We start from the raw sequence: 25,682 nt of genomic DNA on the forward strand, positions 1-25,682 counted from the left end.
ACAGTTTGCTCTCACACAGAAACATAAAGTGAAAAATAATAGATGATTTTTTTAAATGAAGATGAAATCAGAGCAGACTTATTGTCATGTTTAATCCCAGTGAGAGTCAAGTTGGGAGTTGATAATTTCTTTTTTTTTTTTTTTTTTTTTTACAGAGGATCAGTTTAGTATGCATTAAGTAAAGATTTCAACAGTTTGCACCCCCATAGAAACACAAAGTGAAATATATTGTTTGAGTACTCGTTATAGCATTAAATCTCAATACACAGCACATTAAGGACAGAGATCCTACATGAGGAGTAAGTGCACAGTGACTCCTGTTGTTGACTTTACCAATTGACACTCCTGTCTATGGCATCAGTAGTCTCCCTATGCTCCAGTCATGAGTTTCCAAGGCTATGGAAGCCCTCTGAGTTCTCCGATTCTTATCTTGTTTAGACAAGGTCATAGTCAAAGTGGAGGTTCTCTCCTCCCTTCAGAGAAAGGTACCTCCTTCTTTGAAGACCTGTTCTTTCCACTGGGATCTCACTCGCAGAGATCTTTTGCCAGAGTGTCTTGGCTTTCCATGCCTGAAATACTCTCATGGGCTTTTCAGCCAGATCCGAATGCCTCTAGGGCTGATTCTGAGGCCAGAGTGCTATTTAGGACATCTGCCATTCTATGAGTCTGCTGAGTATCTCACTTCCCATGTTGGATCACTCTCCCCTTTATTTATTCCATCGGTTAGTGTTAGCAGGTACTAGACTTGTTTATGTGCTCCCTTTGACTCTTAGTCCTTTCATTATGATCAATTGTGAACTGAAATTGATCACTTGGACTAGTGAGATGGCATTGGTACATGCCACCTTGATGGGATTGAATTGGAATCCCCTGGTATGTTTTTAACTCTACCATTTGGGGCAAGTCAGCTTGACCATGTCCCAAATTATACATCTCTTCCCTCTCTTATTCCCACTCTTATGTTTAACAGGGATCACATTTCAGTTAATTTTTAACACTTAAGAATAACTGTGTATTAATTACAGAATTAAACCAGTCATATTAAGTAGAACAGACAAAAAAACTACTAAGAGGGATAATGTATTAAGTTGTTCATTAACAGTCAGGGCTATGCTGATCAAGTCACCGTTTCCCATAGTGTCCATTTCACTTCAGGAGGTTTCCTTTTTGGTGTTCAGTCAGTTGTCACCGATCAGGGAGAACATATGGTATTTGTCCCTTTGGGACTGGCTTATTTCACTCAGCATGATGTGTTCCAGATTCCTCCATTTTGTTGCAAATGACTGGATTTCGTTTTTTCTTACTGCGGTATAGTATTCTAAAGAGTACATATCCCATAATTTCTTTATCCAGTCTACCGTTGATGGGCATTTAGGTTGGTTCCAGGTCTTAGCTATTGTGAATTGAGCTGCAATAAACATTAGGGTGCAGACCGCTTTTTTGTTTGCCAATTTAAATTCCTTTGGGTAAATTCCAAGGAGTGGGATGGCTGGGTTGAATGGTAGGGTTATCTTCAGGTTTCTGAGGAATCTCCAGACTGACTTCCATAGTGGTTTGACCAGTTTGCATTCCCACCAACAGTGGGTTAGTGTCCCTTTTTCCCCACATCCTCTCCAGCATCTATTGTTGGTAGATTTCTGAATGTGAGCCATTCTAACCGGGGTGAGGTGAAACCTCATTGTGGTTTTGATTTGCATTTCCCTGATTGCTAATGACCTTGAACATTTTTTCATGTGCCTGTTGGCCATTTGGATTTCCTCTTTTGAAAAATGTCTATTGAGGTCCTTGGCCCATCTCTTAATTGGGTTGTTGGTTTTGTTTTTGTGGAGTTTCTTGATCTCTTTATAGATTCTGGTTATTAACCCTTTATCTGTTGCATAGTTTGCAAATATTTTTTTCCCATTCTGTCGGTTGTCTCTTCACTCTCCTGACTGTTTCTTTTGCAGTACAGAAACTTCTCAATTTGATGCAATCCCAATAGTTGATTTTGGCTTTGACTGCCTGTGCTTCCCAGGTCTTTTCCAGAAACTCTTTGCCTGTGCCAATATCTTGAAGGGTTTTTCCAATGTTCTCTAGTAACTTGATGGTGTCAGGTCGTAGATTTAGGTCTTTAATCCATGTTGAGTGGATTTTTGTGTAAGGCGTAAGGTAGGGGTCTTGCTTCATACTTCTGCACGTGGAAATCCAGTTTTCCCAGAACCATTTATTGAATAGACTGTCCTTGCTCCTGGAATTGGTTTTAGATCCTTGATCAAATATAAGTTGGCTGTAGATGTTTGGGTTGATTTCTGGTGTTTCAATTCTGTTCCATTGGTCTATCCATCTGTTTCTGTACCAGTACCATGCTGTTTTGATTACAACTGCCCTGTAGTATGTCCTGAAATCTGGTATTGTGATGCCTCCGGCTTTGTTTTTGTTGTACAAGATTGCTTTAGCTATTCGAGGTTTCTTGTGCCTCCATATAAATTTCAGCACCAATTTTTCCAGATCTGAGAAGAAGGTCTTCGGTATCTTGATTGGTATTGCATTGAATGTATAAATTGCTTTTGGGAGAATGGACATTTTGATGATATTGATTCTTCCAATCCATGATCATGGAAGATTTTTCCATTTTTTGGTATCCTCTTCTATTTCTTTCTTTAAGGTTTTGTAATTTTCATCGTAGAGATCTTTAACGTCCTTGGTTAAGTTTATTCCAAGGTATTTGATTGTTTTTGTAGCTATTGTGAATGGGATTGATCTTAGAAGTTCTTCCTCAGCCATGGCATTGTCTGTGTATACAAAGGCTGTTGATTTTTGTGCATTGATTTTATACCCTGCTACTTTGCCAAACTCTTCTATGAGTTCCAATAGTCTCTTAGTAGAGTTCTTTGGGTCCCCTAAATAAAGAATCATGTTATCTGCAAAGAGGGATAGTTTGAGTTCTTCCTTCCCAATTTGTATCCCTTTAATTTCTTTTTCTTGCCTAATAGCTCTGGCTAGAACCTCCAGAACTATATTGAATAGCAGTGGTGAGAGTGGACATCCCTGTCTGGTACCAGATCTCAGTGGAAATGCTTCCAACTTTTCCCCATTCAATAGGATGTTGGCTGTGGGTTTTTCATAGCTTGCTTTGATTGTATTGAGGAATGTTCCTTCCAAACCCAGTTTGCTTAGAGTTTTCATCATGAACGGGTGTTGTATTTTATCAAATGCTTTCTCGGCATCTATTGAGATAATCATATGGTTTTTCTTCTGCAGTCTGTTAATGTGGTGTATCACATTGATTGTCTTGCGCACATTAAACCATCCCTGCATACCAGGGATAAATCCCACTTGGTCTGGGTGGATGATCTTTCTGATGTGTTGTTGCATTCTATTGGCGAGAATTTTATTGAGGATTTTTGCATCTATGTTCATCAGGGATATTGGTCTGTAATTCTCTTTCAGTGCTGCATCTTTTTCCGGCTTAGGAATTAAGGTGATGCTGGCTTCATAGAAAGAATTTGGGAGGATTCCCTCTTCTTCGATTGTTCTGAATAGTTTGAGAAGAATTGGAGTTAGTTCTTCTTTAAATGTCTGGTAGAATTCAGCAGTGAATCCATCTGGTCCTGGGCTTTTCTTTGTTGGGAGGGCCTTTATTACTGTTTCAATTTCTGTCTCAGTTATGGGTCTGTTTAGGTTTTCGATGTCTTCCTGGTTCAATTTAGGTAGGTTGCATGTGTCCAGGAATCTATCCATTTCTGATAGGTTTCCCTGTTTGCTGGCATACAAGTCCTTGTAGTAATTTCTGATGATTCTTTTTATTTCTGTGGTGTCTGTTGTTACATTTCCTTTTTCATCTCTGATTTTATTGATTTGGGTCTTTTCTCTTCCTTTTTTTAGTTGGTTGGGCCAATGGGGTGTCAATTTTGTTTATTTTTTCAAAAAACCAGCTCCTCGTTTGGCTGATTTTTTGTAATGTTTTTCTTGATTCAATCCTGTTGATTTCTTCTCTGATTTTAATTATTTCTCTTCTCCTACTAGATTTGGGTCTGGTTTGCTGTAGGTTTTCTAGATCCTTGAGGTGAATTGAAAGCTCATCTATTTGGTGCCTTTCCAATTTCTTGATGTAGGCACCTATTGATATAAACTTTCCTCTTAACACTGCTTTTGCTGCGTCCCATAAGTTTTGGTATGTTGTGCTGTTATCCTCATTTACTTCCAAAAAGTTTTTGATTTCTCTTTTGATTTCTTCTATGACCCATTGTTCATTCAGGAGCATGTTGTTCAATCTCCATGTGTTTGCGTATGCTCTAGGGATTCCTGAGTTGCTAATTTCCAACTTCATTCCTTTATGGTCTGAGAAGCTGCATGGTATGATTCTAATTCTTTTGAATTTGCTGAGACTTGCTTTATGGCCTAGTATGTGGTCAATCCTAGAGAAGGTTCCATGTACTGCTGAGAAGAATGTAAAATCTTTAGCTGTAGGATTAAAAGTTCTGTATATATCTGTTAGATCCATTTGGGCTATAGTGTCGTTTAAATCTACTGTATCCTTGTTGATCTTCTGTCCTATTGATCTGTCTATTTCTGAGAGTGGAGTATTGAAGTCCCCCAGTACTATTGTATTGGGGTCTAAGTCTCCCTTTAAGTCCGTTAACAAATCTTTTAGATAAACCGGTGCCCTGTAGTTAGGTGCATATACATTGATAATTGTTATATCTTCTTGTTGAATTGATCCCTTAATCATTATGTAGTGTCCCTCTTTGTCTCTCTTAACGGTTTTTGTGGTAAAGTTTATGTTGTCTGAAATTAAGATGGCTACGCCCGCTCTTTTTTCATTTCTGTTGGCATGGTATATCTTTTTCCAGCCTTTCACTTTCAGTCTGTATGGATCTTTGTTGGAAAGATGTGTTTCTTGTAAGCAGCAAATAGATGGGTTTTGTTCCTTAACCCAATCAGCCAATCGGTGTCTTTTAACTGGACAGTTCAGGCCATTCACGTTCAATGTGACTAATGATAAGTGGTAACTTTGCCCTGCCATTTGCCAAAGATAAGTTCTAATATATGCTTTGAATTCCCTGTGATCTTTTGCTGTGAGCTTTCCTTCCTTGGTTTCCTTCCTTTACCTTCTTTCATATTGATGACCGTGTTTCTTTGTTTCTGTGTGTAACACATCTTTAAGCATCTTTTGCAGGGCTGGACGAGTGGCAACAAATTCTTTCAATTTCTGTTTGCTATGAAAAGTCTTTATTTCACCTTCATTCACAAATGAGAGCTTTGCAGGATATAATATTCTGGGCTGGCAGTTGTTCTCTCTTAGTACCTGGGCTATATCTCGCCATTCCCTCCTAGCTTGTAGAGTTTCTGATGAGAAGTCAGCTGTGAGTCTGATTGGAGATCCTCTGAGAGTAATCTGACGTTTCTCTCTTGCACATTTTAGGATCTTTTCTTTATGTTTCACTGTGGAGAGTTTAATTACAACGTGTCGTGGTGAGGATCTCTTTTGGTCGTGTTTATTAAGGGTTCTGTGGGCTTCCTGTACTAGGATTTCTCTGTCCTTCTCCAAACCTGGGAAATTTTCTGCTAATATCTCACTAAAAAGGCCTTCTAATCCTTTCTCCCTCTCCATGCCTTCAGGAACTCCTAGAACCCGAATGTTGGGTTTTTTAATAGTATCCTGAAGATTCCCGACAATATGTTTTAGATTCCTAATTTCCTCTTCTTTTCTTTGGTCTGACTGTATCCTTTCCTGTTCTCTGTCTTCTAAGTCCGATATTCTCTCTTCTGCTTCACCCATTCTGTTTGTAAGGCTCTCTATTGTGTTTTTCATTTGATCTATTGAATTCTTCACTTCAGTCACTATCCCAGTTTCCTGTTGTACTAGTTGTTTCGTTTCATTTTGATTCCTCCTTAATATTTCATTTTCACGAGAGAGATTTTCTATCTTGTCCATTAAGGATTTCTGTAGTTCAAGAATTTGTTTTTGAGAACTTCTTAATGTTCTTATCAATTTTTTGAGATCTGCTTCTTGCATTTCTTCTATGTCATCATCCTCATAATCTTGAATTGGGGTGTCTTTTTCATTTGAGGGCTTCATGGTGACTTCCTTGTTTTTATTACCTCGGTTTTTGCGTTTGTTATTTGGCATATTGGAGATATTTGGTTTCTTCACTGTGGTGCTTTTTCTTGTTATACTATGACTCTAGATTAAGTGGACTATCTGTTTTTGATGGAGCCTTAGGGCTTGAGATGGGTGTGGCCTGAGAGCTCTGTTTGGTGTGCCAAAGGTGACACTCCCAGGTTAGGCATGGTAAACCTCTCTCTCTCTCTCTCTTTCTTTTTTTTTGATTCAAAAGGGAAGTTATTCTGCACAGCTGAACGAAGTTGGAGGTAGTTAGCAGGCAAATGATATTCCCACAGGAGCCAGAGATCAGAAGCTCTTTCCCAAGGACCACACAGGGAATCTGTTCGGCCCTCAGAGTGGGCTCAAATTCTCCTTCAGTCTCCCACTGGGTTGCCAAAGATATGGAATTGTAGCGTCTCTGGAGAGTGCTCACGTGAATTCCGTGAGTTCTCTCCCCCACCGTCTCTTTTTTCACAGTCTCAGTTCAGTAGCACCACAAATTTACTAGGTCCTAATCTCCTGTTAATTTGCCCCGCCCAGAGTCCCAGAGTCAGGTTTTTCTGCTAGGCTCAGGGCCGGTGCAGACCTGAGGTCGCTCTACTTATGACGTATGTCCAAGATGGCGCCTGCTCTTTGTCTTGCTCGCCCTTGAGAGGTGAGCGGAGAGAGAGAAACCCGTGTCCGTACCAGTCACCTTTTTTTTTTTCTCTCTCTCTCTCTTCCAGTTAGCCTGGTGAACTCCCCCCCCCCCTCCGGGGGGTCGTTCCCTCTAGTCTCCTCTCTCCGCTTGCCTGCCGGTGTCTCGGGTTATTGAGGTTCGGCTCACCTCGCGTTCCAGCGCTGGTGTGTTGAGTCTGCCGCTGGTGTCCCGAACTGTGGGCTCCCACGCTCTCCACGCAGGTCCGCTCCCCTTCCAGCGCCGATGTGTGGACTCGGAGCCCTGGACGTCCCAAGTCTCCCCCAAATTTTATCTGATTCTTATTGCAGTGCTGAGTCTGTTGACCTTTGTCACTCAAAAACACCTCTCGATTTTCATTTTCATGATTTAGAGTTGAGAAGCAGGTTCATCTTCCATCTCTGCAAGACCCTGAATTTGTGAACTGTTCAATACTCTTCCATTCTTATGCGTTTCTGAGCTTTTTTCTAATAATACCTAGCAATGGTCATTGGTATCCACTGCATGCTTCTAACATTTTGTTTTCCAGTCTTTTCTCTGGAGACTATAAGTCAATTAAAAAATTAACTTTATTTATGTGATAATGGTAAAGAATATTTTGCCACTGCGTGATGTGGATTCTAATCTTTGTAGCCTCCTCACTGCCTGATAACTGGCCCCCAAGCTGATACCACATATTTTAGGGTCTTTTACTTTCTTTTTGTTTAACAGTAGCACCTCAGTTCTTTTTTGATGACAATTTTTATGTCAATCAAGGTTAAGAGGGGTTTTGCAGTAGCAACAAATATATTCTGAAATTTCAGTTGCTTAACACAAATTAAAGTTTGTTTCTTGCTTACATCACAGTTCAATGCCAATCAGGAGCTGTTTCTGTAGAGCCCTCCTTCATTTGCGCTTTGGTTTTCATTTCAGTGTGACATGTATGAAGTCACATAAAGCAGGGTAACTGTGAAGAATGTGTGTGGTTGGGCAGCTTTTCTTTACTTACCTGCCCGCCCTTCACCTCTCCCGTGTTGGGAGGCCTCCCTTACTACACGAGTGGAGGGAGCACGGACGGAGGGAAGAGGCGCATGACTCTTCAGGTACTGGGGGAAAGTGTAATACTGGAGTGGCTGCTATGATGGGAGGAAGAGAAGCTAGGTAAAGGGGTGGAGAGTTAGAAGAAGTGATGAGGCTAGGCCACAAACAGAGAAGACTAGAAAGGGAGTGGGGTGAGGTACGGTGTGCCAGAGGCCCCAGAAATCCCAGTGAAACACGCGTCAGGAACTAGAGGAGCAGCAGCTCACTTGGTACAGGAAAGGGACAGGGTCAAGTGTTTAGAAGGAAAAAGAATTTCTTCATGGATATTTTAAACCAACTTGGGAGGCCCAATAGCTGCTTGTCTTGGTCACTGGTATAGACAAAATTTTATTTTTAGAATGTGAAGTTCTGCTGATAAGCGCAAAAATGGTAGATTTCAAGAAATAAAACATGTTTTTGCACATGTTTCCATCAGAAATCTTGTCACACTTCTGTGCTACAGTTATCATCTTTGCTTGTCTCCAAACTGAATAGGTTGATACTTTTAAAACTCTATTCACTTTTTGATTTGGGGAACATTAGGTCAAAACATCAGAACACTTTTTAAAAAAAAAATAACATTTCAATTTCCTGGATTTTTTTAAACTCCCTTTTAAAATGTTCTTTTTCCCAGGATTTATTCCACTTTTCCTTCCTCGCAATCATGGCTCTGAGCATGTGGGTTTCCCCAGTGATCCCTCAAGGCCTCATTAGCATCTCAATTTCTTTCTTTAATGAAAAATTCCATCAGGAGCCACTTAATGTTCCTGATTGGATTTTTAAGTACAAGCAAAACAGTGGTACAAGTTCAACTGTGAAAGAAGCACAGGGGAGATACCCAGAACCACTTTAGAAAGAGCAGGGATGAGATTTTGTTTAATTTCTTTGCTTTCCAGAGGCTATAGACCTACACAGGGCTCCCACCTCCAGGTGCCTGATGTGCCCATTTTTATTCTTTATCGCAGAAGCAGCAGCTTCAGAGCAGTCTGAGAGAGCTCTGGGAATGGAAGAAGCAGGGTCATACCCTTAGGGGGCTGTTTCTTCTTTAAAGGAAGGCTAGAGGAAGAAGCCCAGAGTGGCACAGACTGGAGAGAAGAAAACCAAGTCCTAAAAGATGGGCACATATACCAGTGATTGTAGACAGACGTGGGGAGACGTTGATTTTTGAGTAATTGCAATGAGTTTTATGTGGCTGAATTCTTGAAAGGTAGTCATGCTTCTTATTAGAAATGTTAGAAATCTGGACTTACTGGATATTCCTTTCTTTTTAATAGCTACATACTTCCTCTTCTCAGATATGTGTGTGTGGTGGGGAGAAAGAGAGTTTGATGTTGTGTTCAAATTTTATTTATGATCCATGGTTGATAAAATCTCTTGAGAGCTACACTTAATTATCTTGATTCTATGCACTTGACCAAAAGTAAACTCATCTCACCTTTTTCATATTTAAGAATTTATCTTCCTAACAGTCTAGAATAGCAGAAGTAAAAACTAGTTTAGGGATCCACATTTTCTTGCCCTTAGGTTGTCTGGGTTTTTTCTGTTCTTCTAATAGTTTGTAAATCCAGCTAGTTCATCTCAGAAATTACCTAGATGTGAACTACAGTATCATTGAAAATACCTTTTAAACATCTGTTATATCATGTTACTTGTCACAAGCTATCCTGAAAATTATGCACTGGGGAAAAAAATCTCTTTAGTTTGTCTGTGATCAGTTTCTGCTGATCATTCACACTACTGGATGAAAAGTTGGAAAATAGGGTTATCTCCATGGTTTGGAGTAGCACAACCATTTCATTGTGCTTATACTAACTAGAGCCTGGCATAAATCAACAGTTTTGTATATAGATTCAGGCAATCCAAAGACCAAATCACATTCTTCAAACTATATCTTGAAGTGCTATAAATGTCTTGTGTGAACAGTGGATCTAGCATGTGTCCTGCCTCTTGATTGCTTGCTGCAGGAGGAAGCAGAGGGCATGCCCTGAGGTTAACCTTTCTACACACAAATATTTGTAAGGAGGAAATTAAGGAGTTTTTGTGATGGCAAGATGAAGCCAAGCTAAGATTAAAGTATATGACTGTAATGGGGTAGTCCCTAGCTAGGTTTGGCCCAGTTGAACAGGGATCAAGGGCCATCCTTTTCTATGTTCTGGGTGTAATGTCTGGGGTGAGGCTTAATTTAATATTCAAAGGTGGTAGGGTTTGGGGTGAGGCTGGACTACCACCCATTTCCTTGCCCTTTTTTGGAAATCTTGAAAGTGTCATGACATCAGGTGCGTGATGGGAGTGGAAGTGTTGGCCATAGTAGTCTTATTAAAATGACATTATAATGAACTAAATATCATCACAGGTATGCAATTAAGAGCTATACTGGATATTTTTAACCACCAATTCTTGAGTAGCAAAACCCTGCAGCTGCAGCCTATATGGAAGGAGGGTGGGATTTGGGCAGGACACGCGGGGCCGTGGAGCAGGCAAGGCTGCAGCACAGATGCTAGCAATCCTTAGCCCATCTTTGCTGGCTACTGTGCTGCCTACATCACAGCAAAGTAACAAATGTAAGGAAAAAAACCCAAAGGTTGGCAAAATTATCATTACATCATATAATATTATAACAATATAAATTCTTATTAATTGCTTCATTTCTCTGTATAAGAACTTTTCTTACTTTGAAAGTGGCAATCCAATGCCTCATCCTGAATAGGGTAGCTGTACTGTGGGAAATCATCCATTGGCATATACCTAAAAATACATTGCACAAATTATCTTGATTAAAAGGAAATCAGTTTCATTGATTAAATTCTGTAATACCTTCAAATACAAAAGGTTAATATAGTCCTCATAAACTTTGTAAATGATTATCTGTGTTGAAGATAATCACCTTATACATCAGCCAATAATAACTACTGAGTCTCCTGATAAAATATTTATATGTTTCAGGTGGCTGAACTTGTAACCAGTGAGTTCTTTGAACAAGGAGATCGGGAAAGATCAGAACTCAAACTCACCCCTTCAGTAAGTTCATGCTTTTATTATCATGTATTTACCCTTTTGAATGACATTTTCCAAAATAACTCCAAATAACAAATTGAATATGCCAAAGACTGAGAATGGATTTAAAGAAGCACCCCCCTTGGAAGCTTAGAACTTTAATTAAACTTAAATGCTAAACACTCTTATTCCCAGGTTTCTGATTAAGAGTGGTGAGCTACTTAATAAGCATTTACCGAGCACCCACAGTGGAATGAGTAGGCACAGGGGAGGATGTGAAAAGTGGAATTTGAATAATTCAGAGTCCATTGCTAGCATTTCCTGTGTGCCTCCTTTGGAATAGAAATACAGCAAAAAATAAATAAATAATAAGGCAAGCTGTCTAGTGTTGAAGGACTGATTTTATTTTCCAATTTTGAACTTTTCAAAATCCCTAAAGCACATCTGTTTCTGCCCTTTGTCTGGAAACTGAGAAGTTTCCAGTGGGGAATGAGGCTCCAGTGAGCAGGCTGCGCTCTATCATCCGCTCAGCGGCGATTTGACAGTGTTTGCTGTGGGCTCAGGCTGACGCTGTGTGTACACATGAAGATGTTCAGTTCCTCAGTCCCCACCCTCGAGGAGAGGTAGCCCCTTCATTCCTAATGAATAATCAGCTCAAATTATGTAGTCCAATGACTCTGAGAGTGGGGCAAAGTATTTTAAAACCTAGCACAGCATCAATAAAACTCAAGGAATATGTCAGTTGTCGACCACGTTTGTTCATGAGGATTCCAACCAATGGTGTCTTAAATATTTGGAAGTATTTGAAAGATCTTCAGGGTTTAAGCTGTTCTTCTTTGCTGACATTTAAAATCAAAGAAAAGGGGCTGGTGTGTGGTGCACCAGGTAAAGCTGACACCTGGGGTGCCAGCATCCCCTGTAGGCACCTGTTTGTGTACCAGCTGCTCCACACCTGACCCAGCTCCCTACGAACATCCTTGGGAAAGCAGCGAAGATGGCCCAAGTGTTTGGGCCCCTGCCAGCCACATGGAAGACCCTAATGAAGCTCCTTGCTCCTGGTTTCGGCTTGGCCATGCACATTGGCAGAGAGCTGGGTCAGAAGTAGTACAGCCAGGATTCAAACTGGCACTTCAGTATGGCATGCCAGCATTGCAAGCAGCTTAAATTGTTGTGCCACAATGCTAGCCTCCATTTTGACTGTTGTTAACCAGTTGCTTACCTAAAAAAGGTCAGAATACAGCATAGGTTGAAACACAAACCACTTATTTAAGTTTTCAAAGCAACATCTATATATACAGTTTTTAAAACATCCTTTTTTTTGGTGTTTACCAAGTTTAGTTGTAAAAAAAGACACTAGATTGTGATACATAGAGTTCAAGTGTAAAACCTGCTAAACCCAAGTTTCCCTCAGCTGTATATTTGCTTTCAAATAGAAGCTTACCCCTTCCTTTTAAAAGCCATCTCAGAGGCATACTCTGAAGGGTTTATAATACAGCAATACCACAGGTCATTTAATTAAATGAAAAAAAAAATGAGTAAATTGCCAGCGTCAGCGAGCTGGCAGGTGCAGTGGTGCAGCACTAAAGAGCCTTTATCTGTAGGCCCAGGTAAGGCATTTTCTGAAGACATAAATGATATTAATTCTGTGGAGGAAGCATAACTCTAAATGATGCTCTCTCCTCACAAAAGACTACTTAGCACAGCTGACGGCACTCTCCTCAGGAGAGGCCTGGCTGCTGTGGCAAGGTTATCGTTCACGAGTCTTTTTCCAGAAATGTCTGGAAAAGTGTGTGCCTAGAGATGACACCTACAGTGTCCACCTGCCCCTGATAATTAGGAAGAAAATTGTCCTGTTGTCTCCTCAGGTGTCATGGTCCTGGAAGCCATCAGAGTGGTTTTGCTAAGACAGAGGCTAATCTGGGCCACAGCCAGAGGGTTGATACCAGAAGCAGTGAGTCAGTTCATCAAATGTGCTTGAGCACCTCCATGTGCCAGGCACAAAGCTAGGCATTGTATCCAGTGACTGGCAAGACAGCAGTCTCCTTGCCCTCAAGGACCTTGTCAACTGGTGGGAAATATAGACATTAAATAAATGCTTACTAATACTCAATTTCAAGGTGCAAATTGTGGACAAAGGGGAGCACGGCAGGATATAGCGCCTCACCCTCATTTTTCTCTTGTCAAAGGTAAAGAAGTGACTAGTCCAGGAATAAATCCTTCCATTTATTGTGAACTGATTTTCATCATGGGTATCAAGGCAATTCAATTGTGGAGGGAGGGAAGTTCTTTCAACAAAGGGTACATGGACAACTGGATATCCACAGGCAAAAGAATAAAATTGGCCCCCTACCTCTTACCACCACCACACCCAAAATTAACTCAAAATGTATCAGATACCTAAATGCAAGAACTAAAACTATAAACTCTTAGAAATCAAGGTGTAAATATTCTGGGTTTGATTTAGCCACAATGTCTTAGATATAATGTCATAAGCACAAGAAATAAAAGATAAAGTGGCTCAGAGCTGTTGAATTAGACTTTATCAAAATTAAATTGGACATAATCAGAATTAGAAATTTGTACATCAAAGGACACTGTCATGAAAGTGAAATGACAACTCACAGAGTGGAGAAATTATTTGCCAATAATATATCTCTGAGGGGCCAAAAGTATCAAGACTGTAAAAAGAACTCTTGTAATCCAACAACAGGCAAATTAATTGGGGCCAGCCAGCATTGGGTGTAGCAGGTAAAGCCACTGTCTGTGGAGCCATATGGGCCACTCATGTCCTGGATGCTCCACTTCTGATCCATCTCCCTGCTAATGGCCTGGAAAAAGCAGCAGAAGATGGCTCAAGTGTCTGGGCCCCCACCACCCACATGGGAGACCTGGATGAAGCTCCTAGCTCCTGCCTGTCCCAGTGATGGCCACTGCAGTCATCTGGGGAGTGAACTAGAGAATGAAAGAAAGCTCTCTCTGTCTCTCCCTCTCTCTCTCTCTCTCTTTTAAAATAAGTAAATCATTTTTTTAAATGGACAAATAAGTCAAATGGTTAAAGAATCTGAATAGCTCTATCTAAAGAAGATATATAAATGATCAATAAGCGCATAAAAAGATTCTCAAAATCATTAGTCACCAGGAAATGTAAATTGAAACCACAGTGAGATACTACTTTACACTCACTAAGACACAGATGATGACAAGTGTCGGTGGTGCTGTGGAGAAATAGGCACTTAATACATTGCTGGGAGAAATGTAAATTGGTGCAACTGTTTCGAAAAACAGTTGGGCAATTCCTCAAAAATTTAAACATAGGGTTATGATATGACCCAGAAATTCTACCTCTAGGTATATATGTATATCCCCAGGAGAAATCAAAACATATATGCAAACGAAAACTTGTATGCGAATGTTCAGTGCAGCAATATTCATATTAACCAAAAAGTGGAGGGGCTGGCACTGTAGCACAGTAGGTTAATCCTCCGCCTGTGGTACCACCATCCCATAAGGGCACTGGTTCTAGTCCCAGCTGCTCCACTTCCAATCCAGCTCTCTACTATGGCCTAGGAAAAGCAGTGGAAGATGACCCAAGTCCTTGGGCCCCTGCACCCATGTGGGAGACCCAGAAGAAGCTCCTGGATTCTGTCTTCAGGTTGGCCCAGCTCTGGCATTGTGGCCATTTGGGGAGCAAATGGAAGACCTTCCTTTCTGTCTCTCCCTCTCACTATCTGTAGCTCTACCTGTCAAATAAATAAATGAAATCTTTAAAAAAAAAAAGTGATTAAAATGAATATCAAAAGTCAATCAATTGGCCGGCACTGTGGCTCAATAGGCTAATCCTCCACCTTGCAGTGCCGGCACACCGGGTTCTAGTCCCGGTCAGGGCGCCAGATTCTTTCCCGGTTGCCCCTCTTCCAGGCCAGCTCTCTGCTATGGCCTGGGAGTGCAGTGGAGGATGGCCCAAGTGCTTGGGCCCTGCACCCCATGGGAGACCAGGAGAAGCACCTGGCTCCTGGCTTCGGATCAGCGTGGTGTGCCGGCCGCAGCGCGCCGGCCGCGGCGGCCTTTGGAGGGTGAACCAATGGCAAAGGAAGACCTTTCTCTCTGTCTCTTTCTCTCACTGTCCACTCTGCCTGTCAATAAATAAAAAATAAATAAATGTCAATCAATTGATGAATAAATAAATAAAATTTGATATATCAATATGATGAAATAGCACTTGGCAATAAAAATCAATAAAAGTTATAGATGCCACATGGCTAAGGTAAATCTTGAAAGCATTAGGCTAAGTTAAAAAGATCCTATATTATATAACTCCATTTATACAAAAAGTACAGAAGAGGCAGTCCTTTGAGACGGAAAGTAGATTAGTGCCTGCTTAAGGATGAGAGTTTGGAGCAAAATGAGGGTGACTACTACTGGTTTGAGCTTTGTTTAGGGGTGATAAATATGTTCAAGGGGCAGCATTGTGGTGCTTGTATTAAGCTACCTCCTGTGACATTGGCATCCCATATCAGAATGCTGGTTCAAGTCCCAGCTTCTCAACATTTTTGACCCAGCTTCCTACTAATGTGCCTGGGAATGCGACACATGACAGCCCAAGTACTTGGGTCTCTGCCACCCATGCAGCAGACCCAGAAGGAGTTCCTGACTCAAGCTTCCACATGGTCCAGACTTGGCTGCTGTCATCTGGGGAATGAACCAGCAGGTGGAAGATAATTCTCTCATGCATGTGTGCTCTCTCATTTTGCCTTTCAAATATATTTTTAAATGCTCTAAAATTGATTATGATGATGGTTATAACAACTCTGAGAGTATACTAGAAACAACTGATTTTTTAAAAGGAAGTAATTGAATAATACCCACCAGACACAGGACAGTTAAATAAATCGAAACATTTCAGATAGCAAAGAGAGATATAGAGAAAATAAAAAAGAATTAAACTTGTTAAAATAATATTTTGGACCAAGACCCATGTAGTTCACGGGAACTATTCCTTTCTCCAGCGCACTCCACTGTCTTCTCTGAATTCCAGCCTTCTTTTGCATTTCACATTTCAACACAGGGATAAAACAGAGGCTGTGGGGGGTCATAGACCTTTACCCTAATTTGGAGATAGTGTCCCCCAGTTTGGCAGCTTGTGATTTCTGCCCTACTCTGAATCATAAATCTGAAGGATGTAGATTTGGACCAAAGGGATTACTTGACTCTGTCTACTTGACCAGTAAAGTCACCAAGATGGTGTGAATGCCACATTTTATTTGTAATAAAGACAAAACCTACTCTAAGATGCCAGGGCATGTGATAACCAGGCAATGCAGTCTTCTCTATCAATAAGGGCACATGGTACCTTCTTAGGTCCTGGTCTTACTCCTTAAGCACAAAGGAAGGGACATTCTCACTGGAGTAGAATTGTCAAGTGTTTCTTCAAGGAATCCATTTTAACTCTTGAATTCTGTTCATTTCCCTTGTTAAGTTTGCCCAACAGAAATATCTCAAAAACATACTACACTATGTCAATTATTATACCGTCATAAAGTTTAAAGACTGGGAATGAGAGGGATGGGTGTCCTCCTCTGCCCTCCCCCATGATAGATAAATATTTAGAAGTCTATTAATGATAGAACCTTATTGAAAAAATACATATAATTGTCACACCAACATTTCACCCTGAAAAAGTAATATAAATGGTTTCTATTTAAAATAAAATTGCTTTTAAGAATATTTTTTCAATCTGTCACACCCTCTCACAGTAGAAATAAGAGCCTGCATTATTTTTATGGCAATAAAACACATCCCCATCTCCTTGACTTGTTCCCAATTCCCAGTGACCTGATGACTTGATTTAGTAGCAGCTACTTATATCTGAAGACAGATTTTGGCCCCAAGGAGTGGCATGCTGTAAAGTTCAAATACATTCATTTACAAATCTCATAAAAAAGAGGGAAAATACTTTATTTCTCATCATAGATAAAGGAAATGAAAGTATGTGTAAAGATTGATTGTGATTTTTGATGTGTGCAGTTGGTAAAAGTTGGGCTAAAGTGTTTGACAAAGCACCTGTAAAGTACTCCAATGCAGTAACACTACTTTCTGTCCCCCATTCTAGGCTATTTTTGATCGGAACCGGAAAGATGAGCTGCCTCGTTTGCAGTTGGAATGGATTGATAGCATCTGCATGCCTTTGTATCAGGTAACCTTGATTTGGGAGGGTTTCTGTGTCTCTGTTGAGCCAGAAAAGCAAGAGTGTGTGTAAAGTGCTTTTCGAAGCATTTCTTTTAAGAGACCTTCCAGAGTACGCATGTTTTGAACTCTAGCTACAGTTCATCTTCTCAGATTTTGGACTGACCCCTGGGAAGAGTGGGTACCAGGAAGCTGGAGACCTGAGTTCTCCACCATCATCTGTCTAGCACATAATCTTCTATGGGCTTCAACTCCCTAATCTGTAAACCAGGGATAATAATATTTTATCTTGGAACTTCCCAAAGTGTGCCCCATGGAATATAAGTATCTAGCCATACTCTAATAGCTCTCTCTGCAAAAAGACTTCTCAGGGCCAGTAATTCAGGAATTGTCCCCATGCACATTAAAATAGTAAAGGCTTGGAGAAATTCTGCAAGCAAGAAATTTGTTTAACCCTGAATGACTCTGAATTTCTCAAGTTGTGAAGCACCTTCCATCTTCAAACTCTGCCTCTCCCTAGATGCGTGTGACAAATCAATATATGTGGCCATGAATTCTGAGCAAGATGCACTAACAGTTTCTAGCTCTGCTGCCTAGCATACAGAACCCTGCCCTTGGCAAGCTGGCAAATGTTAGCTTTGAAGGGTTCATATTCCACTTTGAGGATGCATTAGAGCTGGCATCGGTTATCACTAACAGTTCACTGTACGCTGGGTTTTAATTCCACTTCCAAGCATTTGCTTTCATCTGTGAAACCTGGTGAGTTCTCTGCCCCTGCCTACCTACGCTTCCTTTCTTACTCTGAAGTGAGAAACAGGCAGCGAAAGCAGAACTTCTTTGGTTTCTCACACTGTGTGACTCCATTAAAAACACACTATTGCTTTTTAAGGACCCCACAACCATTAAGTTTGGAGCTTATCTCACCACTTTGCTTTTAGCACTTTTAGGAACTGCTGAGCCCAACCACAGCACACTTAAAATAAAACAGAATACCACCCTAAAGATGCAAATGTTAATTTTTAAATAAAAAAAATTGATTTTGTAAACAACAAAAATATATTCATTTTAAAAATTTTATCCATTAAACACAGGAGAGCATGAAACCAGCTAAGTTTTTAAAAATCTAAAATTAATTAGTTATAAGTGGAATATAATGTTCATTTATTTAATAATGAATGAGGGAAAAAAAATTAAGAGTGATGCACACTTTATGAGAAATTGATCCTCAACTCTCTTCTCTTCCTATCTGCTCCTCCCACCCTCAGTGGCATTGAATAATCTGGGCCCCCAAGTGTGAAGCCCACAGCTGTTGGGTCAGGTTCATCTTGCTTTGCTAAATTGACCTTGACTATCCACATTGAATTATTTTTTTAATGTTATTCAGCTTCCTGTACACACTTAGGCAATAAATGAGATGAATAAATTATTCTTGGAATTCATAAATTCCTTTTACTGTGAATAAAACTTAGGAGAATGAAGAAATATATTTGTGGGGCTGATTAAATTTTTGTGCTAGTTTGCAAAGCTCCTTTGGAGTGAACCCAAAGCCTACATACTCTTTCTGTGTTATTAGTTCTAGTGATTGCTGAAAAGGACCCTCATGCGCTTTTCCATGTTAATTGTTTCATTACTGATTCACAATCATTTAGGCTTACGTTATATTTCCTATTAAATACTTTGAAATCTTGAGGTTCAAAAGGACATTAAACTGAAAATGGCAGTTTCTAGAATTAAGGGAGTAATAGGACCATCCCAATTATATATTATCCTGATTTCTCACCTCTGTCTTATTTTACTGTTGATCCATGGGGTTAGATACACCTTCTGTTTTCATCTGGGGGAAATTAACATATTGAAAGGTTAAGCAAAGTGCCCACCACATCTGAGTTGTGTCCTGCTCATTCGTGATAGTTCCACTGCCTAGTTCCTCCCCTGATGGAAATTTACTCCACTATTCGTGACTATTTCTGCATGTCATTCTGAAAGACGAATGTGGATGAGGCTGTTTGTTAAAGCTCATACTCATACTTGCTGCTGCGGTTTTCTCATTTTGACAGAGGGTGGAAGCCATGCCCTTTTTTGATTCCTTGTCACCACTAATGTCATGATTTCATTTGCAAATTCTTGACAACGCATTAGAATCTACCTTTCAAAGAACCGTCACACTCAAACTTTGTGGAGTAAAATATCCCTGTAAGGGTCCCTATTTTGTTCCTTCTCATGCAGTGGGGAGGGTTTCCCCCCATTATTTAGCTGGATAATCTTACTTTAATTGAGATGAATCAGTCAGTAGGCGGGAACTGACATTCAGGGGAAGACACAAAGCACTGAGACAATGACAAGCGAGGCAAGTCCGCCACAGAGGCAACCCAGACAGTTGCTGAAAGGCCAGTTTGTGCAATAATCAATGTGCAATACGTCTGAGAGGATAAAAGGCAAACAGAAAAGCATGCAGGTGGCAGGACTCCTGAATGAAATGGTATGATCTGAACAGAAGAATCCAGTTTGGCTTTGCAAAAACTGTTCTGGGCATATGGCAAAAGGACATGGAATGGTACATAGAAAACCAAGAATGCCCCTTTAATGACCAAGGTCCTTACCCCATGGCGGCAGGCATGGGTGCAGGTGTGGGAGACAAGAAACCTGATGTACAGCCTAAGCAAACAGACTCTGCTGAAAGAGCTAGGATCCTCTCACAGGTGGAGCAATGTGGAAAGAGGGAGTGTGGCGAAGCTGGCAGCTAGCCAAGGGCATCCCACGGCCAGGAGGCTACTCCACACGCGGTGGGATGGCACTGGGGGTCTGGCAGTGAAGAGTGGACTTGCAGCAGGCAGTTGATACAATATGATTTTCGCACAGCTTTTTTTACTTCACTAACTTTCATTGGGTAGTTTGGTTTTACTTCATGGCTTTAAAAGGGTTGTGCTTGTCAGACATCAAAATAGATCAAGCACTTTTTGCTTGTGCTCCTGTTTGCCGAGTTCTGTCTTTCCTCCATGCAAAGGATAAAGATTGTTGCTACTTTCAGATGCCTGAAGACTACTTGTATGCGTAGGTGGGAACCCACATAGGTACATTTGGATGCCATTTATATTTAAAATGAAAATTCAGGATGGGTGTTGGGTATAGTGGTTAGTACGCTGCTTGGGATACATACCCGCATCCCACATCAGAGTGCCTTGGTTCAAGTCCTGGCTATGTTCCCAATTCCATCTTCCTGTTAATGCTGACCCTGGAAAGAAGCACAGGGAGACCAAGTAGTTGGATCCCTGCTACCCACATAGGAGACCTGGACCGACTTCCTGGCTCCTGGCTTCAGCACTGGCCCTGCCCCAGTTGTTGTGGGCACTTGGGGAGTGAGCCAGCAAATGGAAATCAATTTCTCACTCTCTCCCTTCCTCCCTCCATAAATTATTTTTAATTGAAACTCTCATTTAAGGGATAACTTTAATGTCTGGTCCATCTGTGACTGTGTTGCAGAGAAACAGCAAGGAACTTCCCCTCCTCCAGAATCTACTCACTGGGAAGGTAACTCGAGTGATCAAGCGATTGACTGAAAGTGGCCATATATATAGTCATATCAATAAAGCAGCAAAAACTGACACACGGGCTCTCCTTACTATAAGTAAACAGGAGAAACTAGCTGTTTCTATCTCAAATGGAGAAAGAGAAAGAGAGCAAGTAATTGTGGCATTGATAGCTCTCTGACATGTATGAGAACAGCCCCAGACCCATGCATAGTTATAATACATTTTTATATACATATGTTCATATGTAACCACATAGTTCTCTAGAACACGTTTATCTTTTTAATCCTAGGGTTCCAAACTTTTGTTTAAAAAAAAAAAAAGAATTAAAATAAAAAAGTCCTAACAGGCAGAAGTCATGATTTATTTGTGACAGCATTTTAATCAGAAAGCATCTAGGAAGCCAAGAGTGGGCATGGAATCATCAAAGCGTGTTCCTCCAAAGAAGACTAAAGCCCTGTGAGTTAGCTCCATCCTAGCAGGATATCTCAGAGAATACATTGACATCTGATTCTCCTGCTTTCTGCTGTCTTTGCACCCTGCTGGGGATCCATTAGCCTGCTGCTCACATCTTTGGGGGAGGAGGGGGAGGGAAGAAAGAAGAAGAAGAAAAAAAGACACCATCAAACTTCAAAGTCATTGCTGCACCAGCCTTAGGGATAAACAGAAACCCTGATGTCACAGTATCATTCGGAGCTTCTATTTGCAATAGCAGGCGAACTGTTTGGCGCTGATTGTCATCCACAACTTGATCCAACCTCAGTGTCCCTGGAATGTCAATGATGTACAACAGGCATTAGAAATCTCCTGTTGGATAAGGACTGAAGAGTTTGGCTTTTATTATGAACAGAGAGTTTTAGCTCATCCCAAACAAGCTTTTGATCTTGGAGTGGACTTCCTCACAGGTAAAGAGAACCTGACCCAGACTGCTTGCAGCCGGAATAATTCTCTGTCTTCATTAAGAGGAGGAACACTTTTAGAACAATGTCTTGGGGCTTCTGCAACAGGCACGGCTTCTGGTGTTAAGATTACAGTGACTTTTGACTTTTTTTTCTGCCTTCCATTTTGGAAATACATTCCACTAAAGGCAATATTGATATGATCTCCAGAAGAGAATGGAGAGAAAAAAATCTTTAAAATATTTTTGACATTTTAGGGACTGGGAGTTAGAAATTGTTATAATTGAACTGGAAAAGAGAATAAAGATGCCATTCCAGGATTCCGGGTACTGATAAAAGTTCCCTTAGTCATTCATGGCTGTGTGCCATTAAAAAATAATAATAAGTAATGAGCTATAGAATAACTGGTTGGAGCTGTAACCTCATCTCCTCTTTTTTTTTTTTTTTTTTTTTTTTTTATTTGACAGGTAGAGTTTTAGACAGTGAGAGAGACAGAGAGAAAGGTCTTCCTTCCATTGGTTCACTCCCCAAATAGCCACAACTGCTGGTGCTGTGCCTGTCTGGAGCCAGCAGCCAGGTAGAGGAGCAACCAGGACTAGAACCCGGCACCCATATGGGATGCCAACACTGAAGGCGGAGGATTAACCTAGTGAGCCATGGTGCTAGCCCCCCTCATCTCCTCTTAACAAGCCAATGAGAAATGGAATGTGACTAGAGAGGACTGCATCAAGTAATTTGTAAAAAGGACCCCACCCACCTGAATTAGCATGCTGTTAGTGTTTTCCCTGTGATATCTTGTTTTCTTGTGAATGAGAGGAAGAGTCAGGGCTCATTTCTCATTTGCTCTTGCAAAGGGACAATATGGAATGGCATCCTGTGTAATTCAAAAGAGGGAGAGAGTTATCTTCCTGTATTCTGTCATTGATCTATCTGGTTCAGTCTTTTCCTGGTGATGGAGGTGGGATAGGAGCAGTGTTCAGGGACAGGTACTTGAATTTGAAAAAGTGTATTGATTTCTGCTTAACACAGGTTTGGGGTTGGCTGGGTTGTGGTGCTAACACGCGGACTGCCCCAGTTACACGGTGTTTCCTCCCCTGCTCTTACCTGGTGCCAGAAGAATGCACAGGTGGTTGTGACTACTTGGCGACCTTTGAGAACAAGGGCCCCTCGTGTACATGCTACCTGCCAGTCTTAATGGGTTCCCTGTGAGGTGGCTGGTCAGGACTTGGCATGATCCATACCAGCCTCCGTGTGGGCGTGGGTGTCGGCATGAGGAGGCTGTGTGCTGGCAACTCCCCCACTCCACCCTAACTCCCTGTGGCTTCAGAAGCAAGAGAAGGCCCTTGTGGCCTCCTCCTCCAGCCTCCTCCCCTGCCTCCTGGGCTTCCTGGTTAGTTCCAGTCAACTGGGTCTCTTGGCATTGGCTCATTCCTTCTGGGACACCTATGAACTCTCAGCGACTTCAGCCTGCTGTCCACAGGACACCCCTAAGTCCTTTCTAATACCCTGCCTGAGCAATGCCAGCCTGCTTTAGGAAAATTAGGCCCTGAAGTCCAGAAACAGCCCTTCCCAGCCCCCAGGCTCCCAGCCACTTCTGCTGCTCTCTCTCCTCCTCTTCCCCCCCAACTCCATCCTTCTCTCCTCTCTCACTTTCTGCCTTCTTCTGTCCCCCCCTTTTTCCTCCTCCCTCCTCCTGATACCTTCCCTGGCACCCTAGATGGAGAATGTTTAAGTTTCCTTTTCTTCCTCGGATGGGAAATATTCTTACATGGATGGTCTCCTCTGTGTTCTCCCTACTGGCGCTTTGTCATAAAAGTTGATGATCTGACTTAGCCTGGCTTTATTCTTTATAGTAGAGGAGAGTTCTGGAACATGGATACCCCTTTCTTTACTACCCAAAGCTGCATGCAGTTATTCTCTCTCCAGGCTAAAGGATGATGGCTTGCTGTTTCTGGAGGGGACCCACCATCCCCCTGAAGGAGAGGACCCTGCTGAGGTAATGGGTGAAGAGCCCCAGGCATCATGAACAGAATGAAAATTAAATTACTTTACTATTTTCGAAACATTGATACATATAGCACACCCAAACCTGAGAGCCAACAGTAAAACCTGTTTATCTCAAAAAAAGATGCTGTATGTTTTAAGTCAAATACAAATGGAAGAGAAATACAAGTACTCAAAAGTGTCAGTTTTAGGTAAGTTATAGGCCCCTGCACTATAGACTGTTTTGTAAACTTTTGCCACAATGAACTTTCTAAAAAAAATCTGACCAGGGCATCCCTCAGCTTAAAACCTCAGGTTCTGACCTCTGTTGAGAGACCTTCTATTTCCTGGTTTGGCATCAAACACACCTTCCCCATTTATTCTGAGCCCCCAACGACTGTCATCTGTCACCCTGCCAACTTCGTCACTCAGGCACCCTCTGCCCCACCGGACTCACCGACCCTCCTTAGTTTTCCCTTGCCTTGCCCTTCTGTCTTCCCAGCCCCCTCCTCAGTCTGTAACTCATCAGCCCCCACGGTCACTGCTGTAAAACCTGTACCCCTCCCTGGCATTCACAGCGCTCTCTCCATCTCTTCATAATCACACAGCCCACTCTGCACCGTGATTATTTTTTTGCCTGTCTCTCTTCCCCCATTAGACTGGTTTCTTGGGACACCATATTCCTGGCAACTAGTAGCACTGTGCAGGGCGCATTACAACTGTTCAGTAAATGTTTGCTTAACAAATGAATGAAAGAGCAGAAACTTGAACAGGGGATGCAGTGCCACAGAATTAATGATAACCAGTGGAATGTATTCAGTCGGGTTATAATGTCATTTTAAGTTATTGCCTATAAATACATAAAGCCTTTCATCAGAGTATGCACTGTTATATACCTGTCCATAATCTGAAGTATATGGCCTATGATATCTTTGCAGAAAGTGGTTTAGTTCTCCATTGTGGTTGAATCGGCCCTTAATTCTACCGTAAAGGACCAGTTTATAGCCATGAATTTTTCAGAGCTTTGACTTTTTCAGCTAGGAAATCCATTAAATTTTCTCTATCCAGCATCGCTAGAAAATATAGTCTTCTTTTAATATTCAAGTTAATGGATCAGGCTAACATATGTCAAACTTAAGACTTCAAGAAATTGTACTGTATATTGTATACATATAATTTCAAAAAATTATAATAAAACTTAATAATCATAGGTAACGTTTCATCTTTAGAAGACTTTCAGCTCCTCCAGCACCTGACAGTTATCAATACAAACATCAAATGATAATGTGCTGTGTAGGAGGAAGAGCTGAAGAGCAGAGAGGGATCATTAGTAGGAGAGCAGTTAGGTTCACGTCGCCTCCTGCTGATGCATGATACGGGGCAGGTGAAGGTATTTCACACCCCTGGCTACATCTCAGAGTCACTCCTAAATACCTGACTCCCAGAGTGTTTGATTTTGTAGGGCATTTTCCACCTCTGAAAAATGAGTTTGATTTGATAAAGTAACCAGTTCTATGTACAATTGCTTATAAGTAAAAGGACTTTGTTTTATTTCATGTAACTTTTAAAAAGCTGTTCTTTATACAGTACTTGTCGCTCCCCCTCTTCATGGAGGAACGACACAGAACCCTGCCTAGGCTTCATATCCGAGTCACGGCACCATTATGTCGCTCCCCCTCTTCGTGGAGGAACGACACAGGACCCTGCGCTGTTCTTTCGTCTGCTCGGCCCTCCCCGGGTTTGCTGCTGGTTCTTCCCGGGTTGGCTACCGTCCCTTCCACCTCCGTGGAAGGGCGGTTCCCCCTGCCACATTCCCCACTTCCGCGGGGGAGCGGCACACCGCCGGCCGGCTCTCTCGGGGGCTGCACAGGTGTTCCCCTTAGATGTTCCCCTTAGATGTTCCTGGTGCATGCCGTCTCTCTCCTCCTTTATAGTCCTCCGCCAATCCTAACTCGGCTGCCCACACGCCGAGTACGCTGCTCTCCTCCAATCAGGAGCAGGTCCTACAGTTTATTGGCTGAACTGGAGGCAGCTGTGTAGAAACTGTTTTCTTCTCTCCCAGCGCCATATTGTGGGAGAGCAGATGCATAGAATAAGTCTCAATTCCAGTAACAGTATAGTCCGAGTTGCTCCCCACAAGTACTACTTAAGCTATTCATATGTATTTTATGAGCTTGAAAACTGTAATTGTTAATTTATATTAAAATGCTGGAATCTGATAAAAATATGATATATTCTCTAATAAAGTTTTTGAAGATAGAGTTTAAGATCTA

The 25,682-nt window shown here is 41.5% G+C and overlaps 1 protein-coding gene across 2 annotated transcripts in view; it reads left to right on the forward strand.

The window, feature by feature from the left end:
* The window catches only part of PDE11A (phosphodiesterase 11A), a 450,256-nt gene that overhangs the window by 391,496 nt on the left and 33,078 nt on the right, over positions 1–25,682 (forward strand). For both annotated transcript variants that reach the window (XM_051849396.2, XM_051849397.2), the window contains exons 18-19: positions 10,767–10,841; positions 16,927–17,010. In XM_051849396.2, the coding sequence (XP_051705356.2) occupies positions 10,767–10,841; positions 16,927–17,010 (159 nt within the window). The remainder of the gene's footprint in view (positions 1–10,766; positions 10,842–16,926; positions 17,011–25,682) is intronic.

This window comes from Oryctolagus cuniculus, chromosome 3 (genome assembly GCF_964237555.1).
Source record: "Oryctolagus cuniculus chromosome 3, mOryCun1.1, whole genome shotgun sequence".
Lineage (NCBI taxonomy): Eukaryota > Metazoa > Chordata > Mammalia > Lagomorpha > Leporidae > Oryctolagus > Oryctolagus cuniculus.